Source organism: Nipponia nippon, unplaced genomic scaffold, assembly GCF_047370975.1.
Source record: "Nipponia nippon isolate SJK-2023a ecotype South Korea unplaced genomic scaffold, ASM4737097v1 scaffold_4, whole genome shotgun sequence".
Lineage (NCBI taxonomy): Eukaryota > Metazoa > Chordata > Aves > Pelecaniformes > Threskiornithidae > Nipponia > Nipponia nippon.
This window is the reverse complement of record NW_028262358.1, coordinates 120,460,543-120,475,835: the sequence shown is the minus strand read 5'-3', so window position 1 is coordinate 120,475,835 and position 15,293 is coordinate 120,460,543. Positions and strand designations below refer to the sequence as shown.

General features: G+C 40.6%; 1 protein-coding gene across 7 annotated transcripts in view; it reads right to left on the bottom strand.

The window, feature by feature from the left end:
• CLIC5 (CLIC family member 5) overlaps positions 1–15,293 on the bottom strand; it is an 86,191-nt gene that overhangs the window by 24,323 nt on the left and 46,575 nt on the right. For all 7 annotated transcript variants that reach the window (XM_087775611.1, XM_087775613.1, XM_087775609.1 and 4 more), the window contains 3 exons: positions 2,725–2,834; positions 2,258–2,383; positions 806–912 (listed from right to left, as the gene is read on the bottom strand). In XM_087775611.1, coding sequence (XP_087631737.1) covers positions 806–912; positions 2,258–2,383; positions 2,725–2,834 — 343 coding nt within the window. The remainder of the gene's footprint in view (positions 1–805; positions 913–2,257; positions 2,384–2,724; positions 2,835–15,293) is intronic.

Below are 15,293 nucleotides of genomic sequence, written 5' to 3'. Positions count from 1 at the left end.
TAAATCCATTAGCTTTCACGGAGCAACAGGAGATTAGACTGAAGTCTTGCCTCTCTGAAGGGAAAGGAATGTGAAGAAGAAAAACAATTTCATTACGAAGACAGTGTAGGATGCGTGTAAATATGCATGGCATCCTGCTTATGGGCGGGTATTTCTTCTGACACACAAACATGTGAGGGAAGGTCTGGAGCTTACAGAGTGCAATTACATTTCTTAAAGCCACTTCTTTAATTTAATTACTTTATGTTTGATATCTTGACATAACTCAGTTTATATGAGCAAATTAGCTACAACAGCGTAATATAATCATGAGATAAGCAGTCCAAGAGTCTGATGGCCACACCTAACGAATTATGAAGGGTCAGGGCATGGGTTGCTCTCATCCAGTCATTCACTGCTAAATTTTTAGTACTAGCATGGGTTTGGGTCCAGTCAATTAGCACTCCTCTAAGCAGTGCCTGGGCAGAGTAGAGGAGGTAGCACGGGCTGCCAGCCACTTCCAGTAAGCAGTATGGGATCCTGTTCTGGTGAGGACGCTGGGCTGTAGGGACAGGAGCCATGTCATGGCAATTGGTAAAGGGGCTACTGAACACACTGCAGCCTGTTTTATCTACGTGTATAAATGTAGTCAATTCAACCATGGACATGTGAATTGAGTCCACTGAACCTACCATCTCAAGTTGATCAGCAGCGGTACCTGGTGTCATCTGAACAGACTTTACAATAAAATGTTGGGAGAATGGCAAAATTATTCCCATTCCACATACACAAACTCCCTGGCACATTTGGTAATGATCCTACTCACCAGCATTATCCTGCTGCTTGGTATTTTTGATGTATGCAGAAAATTTGGAGAAGATATCGATTCCAGCAGTGTTTGATTCCCTGTGCTTAGCAGCCAGCTTGGGGTACCTGAAAAGGGAGAAGCAGTGTGGAGAGTAACATCTCATTACCAGCAACATAGTGATGATTACAAATACAATTTACAAGAAGAAAGAAAAAAGCCCTGTAGGAGGAACTGTAATTAACACTGTCATTTATCTCAAAACAACAGCTTGGCAAGTCCCTCTTAGTAATATCCGTGTCTGTCAAGGCAGGCGTTTGGATAGTTGCACAAGGATGGCTTCATGGCAAAGGTAATTGCACTGGTGCTTTATGTGACCGTGATCCAAGATACAGTGGCCTTAAATCAGAAAGAAGCATAAATTTCCAGAAAGGTGCAGGGGAGTTTGGCAGTCAGCTCTCTCTATTATGAATGGCAGTCGTGTCTAATTCCCTACACTGAAAATGTACTCCAGGATGTAATAGCAAGGCATGTTAGTATTACCCAGATGAAGGAACATAAAGTTTTCAGTCTCTGAATTCTTTTATAGACATCTGGTGCAAAGGAATATATTGATTTGAAAGACCAACACAAACTAATGACTCCTACTGATTTCAGTGGTCTTGGACCAGAGTATAGAAAATTTAAATATCTGATCTCTTGCCTCAGGGCTGGCCTATAGCTGCTGATTCAGTTGGAGGTAAAACACTCCGTAAGGAACCGAGCCAATTTTCATTGATTCATAGATTTTAAAGTCCAAAACACAAGCCAACAATTTTTTTCCCATTATCCTTCTATTAAGTCCAAAACGTTTGACTAACTAAGGCATATCTGGTGAATCTAAACCTTTCCTTGGTAGCTTGTTCCAATGGTTAATCATCCATACTGAGAAAATCTGTGCCTTGTTTCTAATCCAAATTAGTTTGGTTATAACTACCAGTCATGGGCTCTTGTCATTTCTTGACTAGAATAATGAGCACTTTTCTGCCTCCAGAACCTCTCATACTCTGTAATCAGTTCCCCTTCCAACCTTTCTAATACACCATACAGCTCAGAAACCTTGAGTTTTTTGCTGTAAAATGCTTTTCCTGGCACAGATATTTTGTGTGGCAATTCTCAGCATCTATTCCAGGTTATTTTTAGCTTGGTAAAATGTGGACACCAGACCCCTACAAAATTTTTCTAGCATTGGTCTCCTTAATTCTGCATACAAGGGCATCCTGAAATGTGTACAGAGAAAACATTCTGCAGTTATTAGTCATACAAGTAACCTTCACACATGGAAGTCATCTCACTGAAGCCAGCAAGTTTCATAAATAAATATTACTCCTGTAAGTAAAGATTGTAGGAGGGAGTGCTTTTTAGGAACTCCTCTTAGGACATCTTTCATTCCTAGGAAATGGAATATTGACTGAAAAAATCCCAAGTTCTTACTTTGGAGGTGCAAGAGTCTCTTCCAAGAATTCCTCAATCTTGTTAACATCTGTCTTGACTTCTCCATTAAAAGTCAAGAAAGGTGGGTGGGTCCCAGGAGCCAGATTGTGTAGGTCAGCTGGCTTTCTGAAGAGAGAAAAAGTCATGAAATCAGTAATCTTTATGGTCAGGTAGTTGCACAGATATTTATAGTTCCTACAAAATCAGCTTCCCCTTCTTTTTTTTTTCTGTAGCTTGTGGTTAGAAGACTTTGAAACTACCCCAAGCACCCTGTTAAATATAAAACATTCCACACGTGGAAAAAAAAAAAAAACAAAAAACAAATGCTAAACCTGAATCCCAGCTATTTTGTTGTGCACCACAGACTGTCTAGGCTAGATACAAATCTGACTGAACTTGGTGGGGCCTTTCTATAGGGCAAACACTGGGTCGTATAACTATTTTCAATTAAATTGAACAATTTTTACCTTTTCAGGTCAACAGTGGTGACATTGAACACGACTCCTTTAAGCCACAGGATCATGAAGAGACGCTGGGAGAACGGGCAGTTCCCGATGCTTTCTCCGTCTATACCGGCCTGAGGGATGGAAAGAGAAGAAAAATAGATTTCAGACTTGTTAGTCACTTATGTCCCTCAAGATGGAAAACCCAATGCTGAAAGAAAAATAACCAGTTTAAAAATAACTGACAGTGCCTGTTATTTGATATAGTTTATCGTCAACACAAGAATGGAGTTACTCCAGGATTCAGCCTTTGTCAGGAGCTTGAGAAAGCAATCTGGTGCCTCTCCTGAGGGCAGCTCCGGGTAAAGCTGATGGCAAGCAACATCCAGGAGACTGGATATTCTTTCAATTACTTTCACCCCTACACCACTGCCTGCTTCATGGACATGCTAGAAAACTCAGGACAGGTTTTCTGCTCTATTTAAGTCTGTGGACTGCAGCTTATACCAGCCTAAGACCTGCTTCACTGTTGTACTATCCAAAATGTGGACTTTCAGATCTAGATTTAAACCCAAGCTCTCCGGACATTCGCTCGTTCTTGTTCACATCCAGTAAAGCAACAGCCTCAGACACAACCAACCAGATCCAGACAGAAATCTCCATCCGAATCCTTCCAAGGTTCAAGGCAGATTTCAGCCACCGCATTCGGTCTGTTCCTATCTCTAGTACCTAATGAGTTGCCTACAAACCACTACAAAACAATAAAGAACTGCTGGTGTTAGCATTGAGGAAACAGACTGTTTTTTCCTCTAAAAATTTATGGTCCTTAGCCATGCAAATTCTGACTTTGAGCCATGGAGGGATACAAATAACACTAGACGAACTGAGCCAAAGCTGAGTCCAAGGACAACATCCTTCTACAATAATTATGCCTGTGGCCAAAGCTTTCAGGACGATAATGGTTTTGATAGATTTCCATTTTAATTTGTGGTACCATTGTGTTTAAAAGATTCTTATAATTCTGGTGAAGCAACCAACCTTCCGTTGTTGACCCACATGGGTTGCATAACTGTATTTTATGCACACAGTGTGTGTCCGAAAACAGCTGATGAAAGAGCTAAGGAAATACATGCCCTTTTCCTTTGGAGAAAATATTATGTTATTCTGTTTGCTCTCATAAATTTTATCTTATTAATATTCAAGCTGTGAGGTACCATTTCACTGTCTTAAAGAAGGAATCACTTCTAGTTATTGCAGTTCTGTGAAACGTTCACAGCACAAGAAGAAACATTTTGCGATGTGTCCAGTTGCTACAAATACAGGCCTTGCATGTGAAATGTTTAGCTGAAAGGTTTTCTGGTAGGCGTCATGAATCTTTCTCATGTCTTGAATGCAGCTTTTGATGATTCTGGGTTTAAAAACAAATTCCAGATTTCCCATCCACCAGAATATGGAGTGAGTGTGGATTCAAGCCTTGGAGACAACCCGTCGTAAAGTTTAGGGCTATGTAAAGAGTTTTTCTCTGGGTTCAGATTCGGTTCCAAACACTCAGACTCCAGAGGTATTTGGATATGGGGGTACAGCTTGGCTGCACTTTTACCAGAAATTATGGATCTGCAATATGCCTGGCACATGGCGTATGCAAGAATCAGCAAATAATGTGGGTAAAAGAGGGGTATGGCATGAGGATGAGCAAGAGAAGATGCATTTTCCCATCTGCCTGAGGTGTGAGTAGCCTAGTTTTGCAAAATTTTATTAATTAAATAGTTAGCTCTGTTCTGCAAATTTCATGGCAAAACAATGACACGTTACCATGGGAATACCAGGCACCACCGTATTGCATGCAATAATTACTGCAAGTCACATTTGTTGTTTTGGCTTTGGCTTGTTAAACCATTGCCAAGAACTTTTAACTTCTTACCCTTCCTGAAAAGAGGCAAATGTTATAGGAGAAAACAGCGATACGACACCAAATTTCCCCTTGGCTTTTTCACCATCATAATCATATCCTTCATAATTGAGTTGGCTAACTGAGTCTACAAACAATACATTACAAACCTAAAATTTGAAGAAAAACAGATCGACGACTGAATTAGAGGGCAAAAGAATGCAGACAGAAGGGCTGATTCTCATCTTACCTTCTCTGGATTTACTTTGGCTTATAACTCCATTGAGTCTGATTCACTCTTCACCTGACTCCCTTCAAAGTGAGTGTAAAACCCTGGTTTGCCAAGTCCTGCAAATACCTTGCGAGCAAAGGGGTCCTGTCTCACATAGCATGCAAAGCTCCAGCCCTCCTGCAGGTCTCCATCCTGCATGGAGGCAATCCGCTGCCCATCCTCATCCCCCACTTCTTGTGCTGCAAGTAACAGTTTCACCTTTTTCAGTAAAGAGACTCAGGGAGACCATTTCCCTGCTCTCTCCAATTATACATTCTCATACAAAGGCTAAGTGCTACCCAGATCTGCATCTTTTTACATGTTCTCCTTCCTGCAAGGCAATGGCAAAAAACCCTCTCGAGACCAGAGAGGGTTATTGGGGGAACAAAGCAGATGAATGGCAACGAAAACACAGAAGTGATGGGCCATGTGAAGTTAAGGGATGCACAAGTCATTGGGGACAGGAGAAAGATGAGGAGTATGGAAGAAATAAGATTCACTTAGACACCAAAAATAAAATTAATTGTGGAGGTCAAACAAGGCCTCCAACTGCCTCAAATGGTCAAAATATCTTCCCAACACTTCCAAAAGAGTGGGAAACATTAATTGCTAGAGACACATTGGGAATAGACAGAGGAAATTCCAGAAAAGAAAGATAAACTAAAGAAAAAGTACGGTATGATCTCTGTTCAAACTCCTGGATCTGGAAGCCAGGCTCATGATTTGGGTGGAGTCTGACTCATGGGTTTTGATCTCATGTGACTGGCATAACTGAAAACGCTACCACAAATCACAAGGCAAACTGGTGACAGAGGGAACAGGATCAAAATCTCCCCATCAACACAATTTATCCATTAAATTCAGCTCTTTTTCTGCAGAAATTATAGGCAAGGCTTTGTCGGTTTTGTGAATCCTTCCTCACTGCTTCTAACAGCAGTCAGTAATTCAATGTTCAGCACTCAGAAAGAGCAAAACCTTAATAGGTAATAACTTCAAAGGCTTAACACAGTGTCTCGAGATCCCTTGTGAAGTCTATTAACTACCAGGAGGAGATGAGGAAGAACAGAGAACTTCCCGGGCTTAGTCACTCTTCGCTTCAAAGGAAAACAGCTTGCTTAAACCACCCTGGTAGTGCCTAAATACAAGCCTATTATGTATCTGTCCAAGGTTAAGGGCTCAGAAATGAAGGAATTAAATAATACCTTCATCAAGATCAAGAACTCAAACAGTGGATGGAAAGAAAAGAACAAATAATTGACAAGCTGGAGAAACACCATTTATCCCTGCTGTTATTCACAAATGAGCACAAAAGCTTTCTCACATAGCTTCCCTGAAGCACAGCAAAAGTGATCAACCACTTATAAAAAGGAGCAATTTGATGATATACGCGCTCTCCCTGCCAGTAATACCAGATATTTCTGATTTAATGATTGCAACTAAGGATAGACTTGAGGCTTTGTGGGCACTAGGATCAAGGAAACAGAGGTTTTAAAGCACGCTATAACTCCCAAAGCTGTGAAAGGGTTTCAGAGCCACCTTCTCTCTGCAGATGAGCAGCCCCTCCTGTTCCCTACAGGGCAGGACCTCACCTGAAAAGGCAAATTCCCAGAGTGACTGTGGAAGAGTAAAACAGAGCTGAGGATTCGCTGGGTGAGACTCTTTGGCCAATGTTCATCCCACTGAAGTTTAACTGAGGTGCCTAAGGGAAGGTCTCCTGTGCGGGCAAGGCCGGGATGCACGTCCAAAAGATGAATCTGGCCACTTTTCACTTTGACTGAATCCGATAAGCATCTGAATTTAGGTGGGATAAATGTGGACCCCAGTAATAGGTAAGCCTGGAATCTGTGGAGGCCTAATTGCTAGAGAATTATTTTACTCCATCTTGGAAACATCACTTTCTGCTCCTGTTGCTTCACACAAACTTACTCTTATTATTATTACTAAAAAAAGACGCTTTTCTACTTAACCTCCAGCCGTTTAGGTACTTCACACCAATTGATGCACAGTCCTGCCCTGGAACTTGGTATAATCACATCAGGTATAATCAACCTCACCGTCATACCAGCTGCTTGCCTCTATCTGAGTAACGGCAAGAATGAACAAGATGTTCTCCTTTATTATTTATAAGGTACTTCTCCTTAAATACTTCAGCTATTTTTAATGAATTAATTCAACCTTAAAGATATTTGTGTGCACAAGTGGGGGATGTATGCCACATTACCAAGGAAAAAAAATAAGAGGGTTTCGGGGGGGGAGGAAAAATGTCTCAGTGATGTTATGAGCTTGTGCCAAATACTTTTGTGAAGTAGCGGTAGTATCGAGAGCCTCCAACCACTGCACAGCACAGCTGAACGACACAAACAGGGAGCTCTTCTCAAGTTCAAGCTACTACTTTGCTATAAATGAAATAACTGGAATAAACTTCCTCACTTGTTCCAAAAATACTCCAACTGGTACATGCACAGTGACTGCAATGCACACAGACAACTGTGTATTATTTTAACTAACCTTAAAGGGGGAAAAAAAGCAAGTTTCATTTCCAGTTATTCCCAAAATACAGCAGCTTTAAAAAATATACCATCATTAATAATAACAACGAAGCATGTAGCTTAAAAATGGTGGCACTGGAAAGTGTTGCATATCAGAGAGCACTATGTTTTTTCCAGGAAAATAATATATTTGGGTTTATCTATTCTCCTTTTTTTTAGTTTTCATTGCATTGAGGCCATTCTGCACAATGGTGCAGTACTCTCTTAGACTCTGTGGTAACGTAGGCAGATAATTTTGATGACACTAAAACACCCTTCTTTTTCAAAAGGATTTTAACAAGTTAACAAAAGCAGGCAGGCTAATTTACCTCAATGTTTCCCAGTAAGGATTAAGGAGGGATTTGATTTCATCATCCCTACAATCAAAACCTAGACTCACATTACACATGGTTACACCCTCTCTGTTTTAAAATTGGGAAAGCGCCTGCCTTTTGACACTTACTCTCCTTACGCTCAGAACCCAAAGGGGAAGTGAAAATCCTATTCGAAACGCAGAGCAGGCCAGGAAATATCCTATTTATTGTGCCATTAAAAAAAAAAAATCTGTCTTAGTAATTATACCACACACACAATAGCACAAATCTCCATTGTAGGGAAAAATCATTGGCTGCAACATGAGATCAGACATGCCAAGGTATTGCTTTAGTAAGGATCATTTTTTTCCAGTTTCTCGTCTCTTTTCTTTCACAACTTCTCGTCCAAATGTAAAAGCCAGTAAGCTATTTGGAGTGCCACCAACGGAGAGGCAAGCTAAGAAGTGTATATTCATAGAGCAGCCCTGGTAGGTCTCAAGTAAGAAGTAAATCTTACAGCACAAGTCCTGTGTATCACAGGACACTCTTGTTGACTGTGGCTCTGGTTCAGGAAAGCATTTAAGCATGTGCTGAAATACATCCCAATTCAGAGGAAGTATATCTTTGACTTTAAGCATGTTCTTAAGTCCTGACGATTTCAATGGGACTTAAGCACATACTTAAGTACTTTCTTGAATGGGGGCCTGTAACAACAATAATAAATTTGCTGTGCAGCATTTTAACTTCGTTGGACTTTTTCCGAGATTTCATTTTGCTAGGAGAAACTCTTAGCAGCAGCCTTCCAAGGGAGGGCAAGATAGAGCAGGAATATATTCCCAAGCACACACACATGGAAATGGACCATGTGCATATATGTCAAATAAAAATAGAGCATTTGCTAGAAAGACTGTCAGGGTAGTAACAAAACAAAAAGGAAGTGGTGAAATTCTTTAGCCAGCTCCCCAAAAGCCAGCCAAAATGTTGTCCAAGTTTGGCATAGATACAGACATATATTATAGATGCACATAAGCTTAACTTGGTCTGCGCTGCCGGCCAATTTGAAGGGAGCTGGCTTGTTACGCTCGGTTCAAACCGGCCGAGCAGCACGTCAGTAGAGTTGAGGATCTCCAAGGAGCTGCCATTGCACTTCTCAGATCTCCGCAGTTTTGGGACAGATGCATTTGTACTCGTGAGACATTCAGGATTTTCAGGAGATGGAATTGCAGGTTGGAGACCCCATGGGCATCAGTAGCTAAGACATGACAAATATTTTCTTTAGGTTTGGTAAATCATTGTTTTCCAGCTTTTCTGTTCACATGAGTGGCAGCCTGGGCAGGGAGGGATCAGTCACATAGGTCAGCTTCTTCCTAGGGATCCTTTCATGATGGCTTAGGGTGTTCATACTTGAAGATCAGTTGACTCAAGCTGGTCCATGCGCCTGGTGCAGAGCAGATTCATCTGCCACATCAGCTGAGGTCCTGGTGGCATAATAGCTACAGGCACAGTGATCAGCCTGTACAAATAGGTCCTGGTTTTCCTCAAGGGCTTTGTTAGAGCCACTGGCCACTGCATATGTTCTGCATGAAATACGTTTTGCTTTGAAATAAACTTTGAGATGCCTAAGAACTCCAATCAGTCATGTACAGTCTGGATTTAGGAAACTACAGCCTAGTCACAGGTAGATAGACTCAGCATGTAAAAATGATTCATGCTATTCCATCACCTCTTCCGCTTTCTTTAAAGAACTAAAGGTCCATGACTTGATGGATGACAACAGTAGAAAAGCACAGGCTGGTCCGACACCCTGGTCCAAGAAATTATTTTGTTCTCATTTATATTTGTAGGTCCCTTACTTATTGCATGCATTCAACTTAATGAGATATTGATAGTAAATAATCAAAGGAAGTAGGAATTATAATGAAACTTTCTACACCAAAATATATACAGCAATTCCTGAATTAAGGATAGGACCAAAACATTTTTTTTCTAGGAGATCATGTTCCATCATGCTTTGCTGTGAGGAATTTCTGCATACCAAATCTGACTCTCACATGGTGATGTATAAGGGAAAATCCCCCAGAAGAGTGAAAGTCATTAAGTAACATCAGCGGTATCATAGAGACAAACCGCATATTGCACATCTTTCATTTATAAGGATCCTTTCAATGTTAGCAAAATACCGGCTAAAGGATGGGTGGTAAATGCAGGCTGACATTTTCAAAGTGGCTAGCAGTTTTAGATCCTATGAGACAATCTGAAGGCGGCTGACTTCTCACAAGTATCAGCTCTCCACACTTGGAAAATCGGGCCAGGAGCCACCCAGAAGAAATAGCTGTTTTTAAAAGTCTTAGTCAGAATTTTCTAGATCTGCTTTGGGAGTATCCCTGACTGTGAGCTTCTTGTGCAACTAGGCAAAAAAATAATATAAGACTGTTGAAAAAAAAAATCTCCATTGGAAGAATACTCTTTTGAGGAGCACACTTGGAATTCGACAAATATCTGGTGGACACGTGCCATGGCTTTGACCATACCACCTTGGAAATACGCCTGGAGTCCCAGTCTTTGGCTACCCCCCGCAGTCCTGCAGGAGGCTGGGCAGGTGCTGGGACCACGCAAAGCCGTAAAAGCACAGGGTCCCAACGCACAGCTCGGCCAGGACTCGCAGAGCTCCTGGCTGCCCATCAGCCCACCCACCAGCCAAAAGTTCCTTTCAAAATTACTGAGACTGTTTCAATTTCCCTTCTCACAGAAAACCCACAGCTTCTGTTCAATAACACTGCGAATGTTTTAAAATGTGCTTTTTAGACTTAGAGCAATTTAGAGCAAAATCTTGAAATTCTTCAAAACCCAAAATTGCCATTCTCATCACAGCTCTCCTTAGATTATGCACAAAGGTCATGTGCTTCTGGACATAGTGCACTGGATATATATGTTTCTTTCTTGGCTTGATGGACAAATAACAATCATCCTTTACACTTCTTCCTGAGCCTTTTCCAACCTAATAAAGCAATTGTGCTCCCATCACTTACCAGTAGCATGGCACAGGATCCTGTGTACCCACATTAGCCACTGGATGTAACCACAGATACAGCTTTTAAAAACTTTGCTTTTGGGGGACCCATCAATAATTCATTGCACATGAGACGCCATAGGAACAAGAAGAGAACTCAAGAAATCACACCTATACAAGCTTAACACATAGAAAGATACTGGAACAAATGATTAAACAGTAAGCTCACAAGCACATGTGGAGATGTAAAGTTGATAAGAAAAGGCAATAAGGACTTATCAGGAGCAAATCACATTAAATTGATCAAATTTTGTTCTCTGACAGGGTATCCAGCACAGTGGGTAGGAAGGAAGCAGCAGGTAGCAGCAGGTATCTAGAAGCTGACTTCCGTAAGGCTTCTGACATAAGCTCCAGATTGTATTTTCATGAACAAAGTAGGGAAATAGGACCTGTATGAAATCTCTGCTAAGTGCTTGTATGAGTGGTTGAAAAAATACTTACGGAGTAGTAATAATCAAGTTTTCTGTTACTCTAGAAACACCTAACAAATAGAGGTACCATAAAGGTCTACAACAAGATGAGTCATACTTGATATTTCCATTAGCAAAATGGAGAAAGCAATAGACAGAACCCTACAAAATTTCCTGACAGCAACAAGCACGGAGAAGTTACTGGTATTTCCCAGGAGAGAAGTAGACTCCAAAATGATGCTAAGAAGATGGAATAAAGTGTCTGAAATCACTTAAATGGAATTTAGGAAAGTAAACCCCAAGATATAAGATGTCAGAAGAACAAAATCTAATGTACAAATACAGGATGGGGAATAGCTGGTGAGGCTGCGAGGATGAAGCAAAGGAGGTTTTACGTCAATCACAAACAATATGAATCATCAGCGTATGCATCTACAAGCAACAGCAACAAGATAATGTGATGTACATGCGATGTTCTACCACTCCATAACACTCCTCAAGCATGCAGAAGACTGTTTTACAAAGAGGATGATGATCCATTGTTGTTCATGCCCACAGAGGATAGGATTAAGTATTTCGCTTACAATTTGCAACAATAAAGCTTTAGGGGAAAAAAAATCCAGTGTAATTATAGGAATAATGAAACACAAAGCAGGCTTTCTAAGGAGGTTGTGTAATCTGCATTAGTGGCGGCTTTGAAGAAATCAAAAGAAAAAAAGTTGGTAAAACTGGTCTTGATTTATTTCACCCTGCTGCGGAGCAGAGAGGGTGCATAGGATGTTTTAAAATCCTTTCTAACAGTATATATTAGTGACTCTGACAACAAAGCTGTTCTTGCTGTCAGTGCTAGATGCTTGGTGGCACAGACTTTTGCTTTCCTCTGACCTGCACAGGATGAAGTCTGGCCCTGGTGAAGTCAATGGGAATTTTGCCCGTGACTTTGATGGGACCAGAATTTCACTCATAGGTTTAATGGCCAGAAGGGACAATTATAATAATTTTTCCTGACCTTTTGCGTAATACAAACCATAGATTTCACTCAGTCTGTAGCCAACATCTTGTGGTTGCACTAGAACATATGTTTTGAAAGGTTTTTCAGGATAGACATCTGCTAGACATAGAGTGGTAGTAAAATCCCCTCTAGTGGTATATGTTTGCATTGCAGGGTGAAGTTCTTACTCCCAGGGAAGTCGGCCACAAACATCCCATTTGTAGGGTTTTGCTAAAGGTAGCTAATTTACCCCATTGCTTATCTATGTAATTTTTTTTTCTATAAGTTGCATTGCTGTATGTGAGTTAAACTAGTGGAAGGAAGCTTAGTCACAGGATTTGGGGAGTCAGGCCTCAGCAGTACTCAGAAAATCGTCACAATTTTAAAGTCAATAGCATCAGCTACTGTGTGGATATCTGGGCTACATCTGTGTATCTCATAGGAAGAGGCAAGGATGTTGAATAAGAAAGCCACAAATCCTTTTTTAAGACAAATAAACTTGTCCTGCAACATATTCATACTGGATGGCTGTTCGTGCTCTGCACATACAGAATGCAGCTCCAACATTTTGGCAGCTTATGCCTATACGGTGATATTCTGGGTTTGGCCTTTTGGTGCCACAGCTATTAATATATTATACTCTAATACACTTGATCTAGTTCTTCCTCCATAACAGTCAATATTTGTACAAAATATTCCCACTCATGACAAATATTTCACCGACTTCGGTGAGAGCACAGTCATATTTTGGATTCACTAGTTTCTTTCCAATAAGTGATTAAAATTTCAAGTGGTTTTATGGGCTGTGGAAAAAGAATCTGGGAATGAATCTGTTTTAGCTGTTCACAAAGCACCAATGATAATAATTTCAAATATTGATGTTTCTATATCCTGAGAGCTGATTAAATATGTAAAAAATTCATTTCCCCAGGAAAGCTGCAGAAAATAAAATGAGACGGATCATTGTCAAAAGGTGCCACAGGCAATGCAAATTATAGTCAAATTATTCCTGTTTCTAGTAGAGATCAGGTGCAAATAAAGGAGTCATTTCTCCAAAGCAAACTCTATGCAGAGCTCCAGTTCCCATTACAGTACCAGAATCCTGCACACAGTTTTTCTTGTATGAATTAAATCTGTGCACATCTGGAATTTGAATGTCTGTTAAAAATCTCTGAGCCAGGGACAGTAATCTGGTCATATAGTATATTCTGCAAATGTTGATGGATTGCAGCCAAATTTCCATGCCTCTAAGCAGCGTATCGGACTAACAAATAATAACAGCAGCCAGGTGCTGTAAGTTAATGCTGAACCTGAAATCAGATCCAGGGCTGAATTATTTATTGAAATTCCATGACTTTATTTGCACTATTAGAAGAGAGAGTCACTTGCAGGCACTGCAAATAAAGGTCTGAATGGGGGGGTGTCGCTCATAACGGCATTTACCACCAGCGCAGGCCATAATCTGCCCTTAATGGTCTCATTTTGTATCTTATTTAACGTCTTATAAATACTGTCCATTGGTGACTTCCGTTGATTTAAGATGAAAGAGCAATCAGTAACTCTCAGGGGGTATCCTGCAGTGGGCAGGACTTGGTCTTTCTACCTCCTTTTGCATCTCCAAAGTTGACGGCGCTGCAGAGGGTACGAGAGAAGCTTCATCCCGAGATGCGATGACTGCTTACGACTTTCACTGAAAGCAGATCAAGTTGCATTGCAAAGGAGCAGCACATCGCAGCCTCAAACTAGTCTTTGGTTTGATGTTTGCGTCTCAGTATGACTTCCCAATGCAACCCACAATACCTTCAGGAAAATAATTACTTAGCAATATAATATTACCAGCATTTGGACCAAGCCTTCCTGCTATGAGAATACAAATGCAATATAGACAGATTTTCAGATTCCCAGCTACTCATAGAGAAATCATTACAGAATTTAGTGTTGAGGGGATATTTTTTCACCTTCAACATTTTCTTACCTGCCAAAACTGCTGTATTTGTTCATCTGATCATTTACACAGACATACAGTCAAATTTAGCCGTTAAAGTGGGTGTTACGCTACAAGGTAGTCTTTTCTGATAGCCATCTACAAAGGAGGGGAATGCAATTCTCTCTGAATATTTCATTAAACAAGAAACAGAGAGCAAGTTCCGAGTTTGTAAATGTAAATACCTGCAACGAAAACAAGAGTCTAAGACGTACACACAAACAGCAAGCAAACATTCCTTGTGACTCATCTAAAAGAAACCAATTTGCGTTTTCAATATCAAATGCTCAAGAAAAAAAAAAAAAACAGTGATGCCTTCCAAAAGCTACTGAGAAATTTTCAATAAGTGTGTATACCAGTAGAAGTACAATTTACAAGTGTTTTACGGTACAGACTTCTGAAACTAATGTATGATAGATCTTGTAAATAGAAAAAACATTTGGATCACTGAGTGGAGTTTGAATCATATTTCTTGTCTACTCGCCATCTCAGTGCAGGATGAGTTCTCAAATCTCTGTGTCTATACTGTTTGGCGCAGTTGGAAATGCTCCAGCGATGCTGCTTTACAAACTTCCCATAGGAAATGGTTCTGACAATTTTCTCAAAACACATTTTGACTTGATGCTCAGACTGAATTTCCTCTAATTTCATTTTATCCTGTTATCCAGCATAAAAAAACTTAATTAAGTTTAATTCAATGCTATTTATTAAAATAATTCTTACTTTTCTTCCCTTTATACAAAATCTTAATTATGCCATTGCAATTTCCCTAGCACCTCTTCACCTCTTACTGTCCTCTTGCTTCTGGCATCCTTGACCATGCTGTCTGTTCCCAATATCATCTTTTTTTTTATTCTCATCCCTCCTGAGTCCCTCTCTCGCCCAGGCCCCTCATGCTCCAAGTGGACCACTCTCCAAGAAGACCAGCAGCGACCCCAGCACGGTCATACAGCAAAACTCTTCTCCAGCCTGGTCTTTCCTATCATACCTGGCTCAGAAGCAATCAGTAACCTCCTCCCCAAACTTGCCTTGCTCACTCTCTTCCCCCCCCCCCAAAATAATCACTTTCTTGATTTTCTTTCCTTTTATGCCCCTCACCTTTCAGCCACATACTCTGTTCACTGGCTTCACCAACCA